The 9,598-nt window shown below is 36.7% G+C and overlaps 1 protein-coding gene across 5 annotated transcripts in view; it reads right to left on the minus strand.

Annotated features, from left to right (window-relative positions):
- cenpp (centromere protein P) overlaps positions 1 to 9,553 on the minus strand; it is a 110,908-nt gene extending 101,355 nt beyond the window's left edge. The window contains exons 1-7 of one of the 5 annotated variants that reach the window (XM_086293134.1): positions 9,445 to 9,553; positions 9,213 to 9,348; positions 8,197 to 8,351; positions 7,967 to 8,121; positions 7,430 to 7,518; positions 5,168 to 5,256; positions 793 to 1,422 (exon numbers count right to left, since the gene is read on the minus strand). In XM_086293134.1, the coding sequence (XP_086149260.1) occupies positions 1,179 to 1,422; positions 5,168 to 5,256; positions 7,430 to 7,518; positions 7,967 to 8,121; positions 8,197 to 8,351 (732 nt within the window). In that variant the 5' untranslated portion in view covers positions 9,213 to 9,348; positions 9,445 to 9,553 and the 3' untranslated portion in view covers positions 793 to 1,178. The other 4 variants (XM_086293129.1, XM_086293133.1, XM_086293132.1 and 1 more) reach the window with 4 other exon arrangements.
- Positions 9,554 to 9,598: the final 45 nt, after the last annotated feature.

Raw genomic sequence — 9,598 nt, forward strand, 5'->3', positions numbered from 1 at the left:
CGGCAGCCGGGTTAAATTTCCAGATGATGTTATTCCACACAGACCTGATGGAAACATGGCAGCACCCTGCCATATAATGGAGGAGGACCAGAAAGACAGAGAGAGGAAGAGAGAGGGAGAATGGGACCAATGCCTAGTTTGACTGATTTAGTCCTACTGCTTCTGAAGAATCTATAAAATATTCTGTGTACACTGGTAGTAAATCCAATCAGCTTGCTATCAAGTAAGATCTGGAAGGAAAAAACAAAAAACAAACCATACTGGGAGGATATGGTTGGGGTCATCACCGATGATGACTTGGATTTACAGGATTAATGCAAAGTTCTCCAAATTACTGGATGCATTTTGTACAAAAAGATGCACACGTGACATAACAGTTGCTGCACCTTTAAAGCAACAGCTGTTGAAAAAACAAATCTGTCTTTGAGAGGCAAATCTGATGAATATCTCCTGCTCCTATAATGACCTCAACACAGTGTGCACAATTTCCTGACACAATCAGTCTGACAAGTTAAACTGCACTTCAGACAGCACTGACAGCCTGACGGTGTTTCCCCCACTGGAGGCTAGAAGTCAAAAACAGTTCATAAATAAGCTGGCCTGGATCTCCACACGACAAACATCCATAAAAGAGTCTGTCTGATGTAATCTTCTTTAAATCCAGTCCTTTAAATCTATCCCAGACTGCAGAACACCAACAGTGTTTCACATCAGTTACCCCCGAAAACAAAGAAACCTCTCGGTTTTGAAGACGCCAAGATATTACATAGCAAATTTATTTAAACTTGACTTAAAAGCCTGAAACAGTTGTATTGTAACCTGCTGTACAGCTGCCAACACATAACCTCACCTGCCTGAAAGTTGCTCTCAATACAGATACAAAATGACTCATTATTAGCTAATAATGACAATCCGCAGCATCTTTCTCACCTTCAGCACTTTTTACAGCCTTGAGTAACTGCAGAGATTCTGTATATCACTGTGAATACTATCAAAACATGGGTGGCCACAGAGAAGTGCTGTGCTACTTTTAATACTAACAGAGTTAAGAGATCACTTCACTGAGCCAGTGGGACAAATGTGAAAACAATATATGTGCGCTGGTTTAATACAATGAACAAAGGTCCTACTGTCAGTATTTATCTTCAACAGTTCAGACCACATTGACTTTACAAAGATTATCCATCTGATTTGGATAGACACACACACACACACACACACACACACACACAGAGAGAGTTTCTGACAAGGCACCAGTGTCTCAAGTATTTTTCCATCTGTTGTTTGCCAAATTCTTCAGACTGGGCCACACAATCCAGATGTGGTCTGGCCTCAGATATCAGACTTCTGCTCTTTGCTGCTGATTCACTGACAGACCAGGCGCTTTCTGGCAGATTGCGGTCATAGGGACAGAAAATGCACCTGGGTATATAAAAACCACGTTTAGTCTATAATCCACAAACAAAGAGAACATCAGTTTGATTTTACAGCAGAAAACTGCTCGTCTGCACAGCAAAATACTATAATATACAGTCATGTGAGAAAATGAGGACACCCTTTGAAAGCCTGTATACTTAAAATATATTTGGAGATGTGGATATTTAATATCAATTTTAATGATACTGAGGGATCCAAATAATATAACTAAACAATTAAAAAATAAGAAAAGCCTTTCTAAAACCTTATGTGAAATGTAATTTTAAAAGAATGCAATTTCTGGTGAGGAATAAATTAGGACACCCCCACTTATTATCCCACTTAAAATGGTTAAAATCACACACACAGGTGTATCTTGTCAGGTGCACATGATCAGTACATCATTAACCAGGATTTTAAAGGAGCCTTGCCCTATTTAGTTTGGTGTGCTCCTGACTGTTGAAGTGAACGCCATGGTGAGATATAAAGAGCTGTCTGATGCCCTCAGAAAGAAGACTGTGGCTGCTTATGAGTCTGGTAAGGGATTTAAAAAGATCTCAAAAGAATTCGACATCAGCCATTCCACCACCATCAATTGTTTACAAGTGGAGGACATTCGAAACAACTGCCACCATGCTCAGGTCTGGTCGTCCAAGCAAATTCTCCCCAAGAGCAGATCACAAGATGCTCAAAGAAGTCATCCAAAATCCTAAAATGTCATCATGGGAACTACAGCAGGCTCTGGCTACTGTCGATGTGAAAGTGCATCACCCTACTATCAGAAAAACACAAGTTTGACTTTCATGGGAGGTGTGCAAGGAGGAAACCTTGGCTCTCTAAGAGAAACATTAAGGCCAGACTGAAGTTTGCCAGAGCGAACGTAGACAAAGACCATGACTTCTGGAATAATGTTCTTTGAACAGATGAGTCTAAAATTGAATTATTTGGACACCAGAACAGTAGACATCCATAGTCCTGGAATGGCCAAGTCAAAGCCCTGATCTTAATCCTATTGAGATGCTGTGGGGTGACTTGAAACGGGCTGTACATGCAAGAAAACCCTCAAACATCACACAGCTGAGAGAATTCTGTGTTGAGGAGTGGGGCAAACTTTCTTCTGATTGATGTCAGAGACTGGTAAAAGGCTACAAAAGGCGTCTCGCTGAAGTTATATCAGCCAAAGGGGGCAACACTAGTTATTAGGGGGTAGGGTCTCCTAACCTTTTCCTCCATTAAAATGCACCACTTTGGTGCACGCAACAATAATCTAGTTCACTCAGAGCACAGCAGGAGATTCAATGGAATTAAAAAAGAAATGAAGAAATAGAAATAAATAGTATTTGTGGGAATGTACTTATCCAGCACAAAACACATTTACTGTTGGATTTGTGAAATGTGTGCACCAGCCTATTTGTTCTTACCAACTTGTGTATAAATTAATATCTGCATACCCGTTTCCTTCAAGATGAAGTAGAGAAAGTGGTGGAATTGGTTTAAATCACAAGGTTAAAAACTACCTTGTGACTACATTTACGATTTTGTTTTGCTTACATGCAATTATATTTTTTATTTATTTGATTGCAATTCTGTACATATGGTGGCTTATGGTGTTTAGGAAAACAATCAATAATCTAAGAAATAATAAGATATAATAATAAAAATATTTAATATTACTATTAGTAGTACTTTTTAAAAAAAATTATATTGATTGTATATTGTATATTGTACTCATTTTAAAGACTTGTGGCCATCATTTGTGGTAAATGGCAATCGGACTGGTTCTATAACACTTTTCTACTCTTTTTCTACTTTACTGTGTACTTAAAGCACTTTATATACCACGTCTCATTCACCCACACAACATTCACACTCTGATGAATGCATGGGAAGCAATTCTGAGTTCTGTATCTTGCTTAAGGGCACTTTGGTATTTGCAGACTGAAACAGTGAGATATTTGAACCACAACCACCTGCCTGGCCACAAAAACCCTCTAAATTTGTTTGAGTGTTAGAGTACGAACAAATTCAGGCATGAACATACTAATAAATCCTGATTTGTTCATGCGCTTGATTTACGCACAAATATGTGCGTAGGCACTGTTAATAACTTGTCATTTACTTACTAGCTATAGTTTTTAAAGAAACATGCACTTCTCTTGTTAAACACACAAGCAAAACCAAAAGTTTCACTAGACCATGGTGTTAAACCTTTTCCACAGTCCATATTAGCTTCTCTTCACTGGCCTACTGTTAAATCCTGAACTTAAATTCTGCATGATCAAGCCCTGTCATATATTAACAGTATTAGATTATTCCAAAAAAGCACTTAGCTTCAGACTACAGGTTTACTTGTGGTTCCTAGAGTTTCTAAAAGTAGACTGGGAGGCAGAGCTTTCAGGTATCAGGTCCATTTCCTGTGGAACCAGCTCCCAGTTTGGATTTGAGAGAGACACTATGTATACTTTTAAGATTAGGTTAAAACTTTCTTTTATGATAAAGCTTACAGTAAGGGTTAGACCAGATAACCCAAGACCATCTCTTAGTTATGTTGCAATAGATTTTGGTTGCTGGGTGCTTCCAATGATGCACTGAGTATTTCTTCTTCACTCAACAATTTTCTTTCCATGTGTTTAATCATCACTATTGCATTTAGAGGTTTAAACCAGCATTAGTAATGATTAAACTCTGACTCTCTCCCTCGGCTCTCTTTTCTTTCCCCTCATGGCAGATGGATGGCCCTCCCTGAGCCCGGTTCTGCTGGACGTTTCTTCCTGTTAAAAGGTTTCTCCTTTACCATCAGGGAAGCACTTGGTGACAGTGGGATTCTTAGGGTGTTCCCTCTAATATTGTTGGGTCTTTACCCTACAATATAAACCTGAACTTCTCAGCTGGTAGAAGACAATAAGGGTGGAACATTACTTAAAGACAAGAAGAAACCTTATTAAAGGTTAAATGGGGATTCTAGACAGAAATATAATTTGCAACCCAGTGGGTTTGATAGCAATTAACATTTTTTTCTTGCTGTGTAAAAAGCACCTGCTGGGGAAAAACAGTGACTAAAGCTCCAAGCATCACTGAGTAAACCTATAATAAGACCAGATTCAGCTCAGATACATTGGACAGTCACAGCAGGAAAAGAGTGGGTGTAATTAATATTATAGATGGCTCTGCTCCATTTACAGGTGTTTGTGCCAGTATGCAACACACCTAGAAGGAATCCAGCCTTTATAAATGTAATGAGTAACACCTGTGCTGTTTGTCTTTGGAAAGGCTTGCCATTTGTGAGACCAAGAATGAGTAAGTGTGAGTGAGAAGGTTCGGCCTGAAGAGAGATGTTTGCTGTGTGACAATTTCATCTACTTTAAAAAGCACTTCAGTTAAATTATACAGGCAGCTTCATTCTGACAGGGATAACAACCAATATTAAACATGTGGAGCTGGACCAGACAGACAGACAGAGTGTAAATAAATGAGAAACTGACCACAGTAATTGGCCAAAGGTATGCAGGTTAAGGAACATGTGTATTTGTCTATTTAGACCTAATTTTTCATCCATTACATTACTTTTTCTGTCACTTTCTATGTGACCAACCAGGTGGAACACTATAAATGTCTTTAAGAAATGTCTGTCCAAAAACATGCCACTTACTCAATATTTAAATGATTCTTCATGTTTTGCTCTTCCTGAAGTGAACAGCTCTGCTTTTGAGTACAGTTCTTTAGAACACAGGTTAACTGTTAATTCATTCACCTTGACAAGAAGCTGCTGAAGTTTTGCAGGTCACTTGAATCAAGCACCACATTCAGATCGCCGATGGTCCTCTTTGATCTCTCACTGTCCTGCAGGAAATAACACACAATCCATTATTCAGTTATAGCACAATGAGTCACTTTATTTACAGTGACCAGTTTCACCCATCTGTGTTGCTCTGCTTTAAATACTTTGTCAGATTAAGAGAATGTCACGCTGACATGTCATGCATGGCCCTTTGGATTTCACTATTATCCAATTATAAGAACTCACAAAAGCAAAGCAAAACAATACAACAGAAGTGACTGAACTCAAATTTCCTCTTGAATTTTAATCTCTATTATATAATTATTCTTGAGTTAAACTGGTTTCATTTCTCTTACAGATTCAAACAGCTGAGTAAGCATTTACAGTTCAGTGTCTGGACTATATATATTGTATTATATAACTGATATATAATCAGTAAAGTTTCTAAGCTACACTTTCACCATATCTTTTCATCATGGTTAATGTGATCAGGAGCAAAATGTGGGTAATAAACAATGGGCAGATGAGTGGTGACACATAATAGCTTAACAAATTAAGCCTGTTTTTCAGTTCCCTGAATGTGAGAAGCAAAACAAAACTGATCATTTAGCCTTATTAAATTGGGGAAAATATTTTCAGGAAAAGCCATATATATATATGGAGATACGCTCATGGTTGGTTTCAATGTGTTACAACAAACAAAACAATTTAAGGTTACTGGAAGTTGTGCTAGTCCACATTAAGGTGCAATAAAAAGGTCAGTAAACATTAAACTACAATTAAGGGTAAGAAGAGATGGTTTCAAATCAACAAAACAAGTACTATTCTCATTAAAACAAGTTAAAACCCTTTGGCTAATTGTAATTTTAATAACATTTTGTGAGCCATGCAGGAGAAAAGCTTTAAATAAAACCATCTGCTTGCTCTAATAGTCAGTGCAGCTAGAATTAAAACCAGAAAACAAACAATTAAAGTCTTTACTGAGTTACTTGTGTCAAAAGGTATTGGTAAAATCTGCATCTTAAATGACTTCACGAAACAGCTTATATACATTATTCCTAAAGCCCAGCTTCACTGGTGGCCAAATGAGCTAAAATTAAAACCAGAAGACTTCTGGACCAACATGAAGCTGGTTTATTGGTCATTATACTGCACAATAAATTAAAAATTACTGTTAACTTTACATTTACACTATTAGCTGATGTTGAATTGTCTTTTTTTTTTTTATGTGACAGTCAAAAACGGGATTCTAACACACCTAGATATGAAGTAGGATATAAAACTTCAGAACTTTTTTGTTACAGATACAAATGTAGCCTGAAAGAGCTCCAAGTGCTGAAAGTTGTCCTCGTGTGTTCGGTTACGTTCACAATTTTGAAAATAAATATACACCTGATTTAGCCATTTTTGCAAGTTACAAATCATTTAGGAGGATACTGTGTTCAGGCACCTGCAGCCTTTTAAAACATGTTAACATTTCCCAAGTAAGCTACTGGTGAATATCATAATCATAGTTTTATTATTGTTACTGAATATCAGACATCATCACAAGAATTGTAAAACAACACCACTCATCAGTGAAACACTAAGGCACATGGCTTTGTCACCCTCTGCTGGCTGGACACAGCACTCCAGAAAGAATTCAGTATGGTTTTTGTCTCTGAGAATGTTTATATACCTTATTTTCTACTTTAGTTAAAGATTGAAACAAATTTCATCTGTCGCAAATTAAAGTGGAGTAAGATTAAGGCAACACCAGTCTTTGTATGATCAAAACCTTAAACAGATTGTGCATAAGACAAGTAGAGATACATGTGAATACTAATAATAATAATAGCCTATAACAATAACAACTAATAATCGATACAGTCCCAAGCTAAAGCCACGATTTTAGTTAATTTTTAAAATAATACCGGTAAGTTTTATTAAGACTGAGATTTTGAGTATCTGAGCCAACATATCTACAACATGCAGACTCAACTGGACTTAAACACCAAGTCTGGGTCACAGTGACAGCTACATATATGGTTACACAATAATAATAATAATAATAATAATAATAATAATAGGTTAAAAAACAGAAAATCTGACACTAGATGGGTTAGAAATATGGACACAAGATAAAATAAGCTGAAAAGTACTTGCAAAAATCAAAGCAAGAGTTCAATGAACAGTTTCAGACTGGAGGAAAACTATAATCCATAAACAAAAACGGAAGGAAATATAACAACTCACCTTGATCTCGGAAAGCTGAAACTCGACCTGGAAGACCAGTTCAGAGCAGTTACCCGACAAAGAGAGCTGCTGAACCAGCTTTCTGCCACCTAACATACACAAATGCAATTATTTTTAGATCTATCATTTCATACCAAAATCCACTAAAGGGACCTTAAAGCCTACAGTGCATTGTGTTCCAAAAGAATGTTGTTCATGTATTATTTACATTCATGGTAGAAGCCTGTCTTTTTTGGCATACAGTCACATATAAGTTTTTGATCAGTGTCAATCATGCAGGCACAAACCAAATGAATATTGTTTAGCTCATCAAAACCTTGCAGATAATGGGAAAAAACAAACAAAAACAAATCAAACAACAAAAAATAAAATAAAAATACATTATATACTAAACTACACAGGGAACAAATGAAAACACTAAATGACATAAATAATTAAGATGCATCAGATTTATATTCTGATGGAATCTTAATCCTCTATTTAATACATAACAGGTCAGATGGCAGTGAAGACTGTGGTTTGAGACCCTGCTCTTACTGTTTTGTAGAGTCTTTGTGGTGCAGCTGTTCAAAGTGATGCCATTAATTTCTGTCTGCAGTTTCACATCCTCCTCCAGCTCCTCCAGCTCCTCTTTGAGTCTGGACATCACCATCTCCTTCCCTCCTTCTTGTCTCTGCCCGCACATGAACACTCTGTGAAGCCAAATAATTTATGATGTAAAGCTATAGACAGATTTCGCAAAATGCAGAACAAAAATTAAAACTCACAGAGCATTTTCCATTTGTTGGCTGTAGTGGAACGTTATGTCCTTATTGATTTCCTGTTGTTGGTGCTGCAGCGATTCAACTTCAGCTTGAAGACGCTCGATCTCAGACTCAAGCACCTTCACCTCCTCGGTGTTCTCATCACTCATCTTCTCCATCTTGAAGGATAAAAATCAAATGATTTAGTTAAAACAAAGACACGCATATTAGTTTGCCAGCACAACTTTAGAACTTATAAAAAAGTATCAATTTGAAATTTACAGATTAAAACCACAAATCTACAGGAAAAGAAAAGAAAGAAAAAAAAATTGTACTTAGAGGAATTATATATTTTCAATCTGAAAAGTTGGATCAACTTCATTATATTACAGACATTGCTAATTTTCATTTAATATCAGTTAATAATCTAATCAACCAATAATTTTATACTAATTATTGGATGCAATAAAGAAATGGTTTTGACTCTAACAGAGAATCACTGTTTTACCACAAACAACCCTACTTTCCTTCTCTTAACTCTCTCGTCATGGGTGCTTGTTCCAGTTTAGGTTAATCCAGCTTTGCAGAGTGAAGTGATAGGAATCCATGACGCTTGGACTAATAGGGTAGCTTTGCATTTGAATTCAAAATTAATCTCTCTTTATTTGACACTGGTGAAACTCCTTATTTTATCCTCTCCCTTTCAATTAACTTTAGTCAGACGAATTTACTGAAACGGTGAAAAGTGAACACAGCACCACTGAAGAGGTGCTTTTTCGAGAGTTTTAAACTATAAACGCACCAGTTAAGAAAAAAGGTGTCAAAGTGGTTACGCTTTCATTAGTTGAACCAGTAAATCCCGGCTAACGAGATACTATAAAAATAACAACAACGTTAACAACAACAGACAAACTTTCGAGCTAACTTTCCACAGCTGTTTCCGTTGTGAAGAAGAAGTGTTTTTAACAATTCACAGTTCTATTTCAGTAGCTGATATAAAAGAGTTCTGCCATTATTAAGTAATGATTATCTGTATTTACCTGTTTGTTTTCCGTTTCTTAGCAGATGGAACCGAGCACTTCGGAAACTCGCGCCCTCTGGATTCTACCACTTTTCTAAAATCCGAGGGGGGAAGAAATTGCCTCCTTGAATAACAGTCACGCCAGCACTATGGCTCTGTTAAAACAAATACTACTGTTGTATACATGTTTGCATTTTAAAGTAAATATAAGTGTTTTATCATCGCAAATGAGCCACAAAATCATAGCCCACCAGGAATTTGGGTGACTCCTTCACCCCACGTAGAAATAATGGAAATCCGCAGCTGTACCTAGTGTGTATTATTTTTTCTCCTTTATCAATAAAATGGAATATAACAATTATATGTTAATTAGCTTTCTTAAGTAAACACTTTTATAATTAAAAA

The sequence above is a fragment of the Aulonocara sp. 'chitande type north' Nkhata Bay genome, linkage group LG5 (genome assembly GCF_057382095.1).
Source record: "Aulonocara sp. 'chitande type north' Nkhata Bay isolate Kocher_YH1m ecotype deep benthic linkage group LG5, A_spYH_male_GT1.1, whole genome shotgun sequence".
NCBI classification, from domain to species: domain Eukaryota; kingdom Metazoa; phylum Chordata; class Actinopteri; order Cichliformes; family Cichlidae; genus Aulonocara; species Aulonocara sp. 'chitande type north' Nkhata Bay.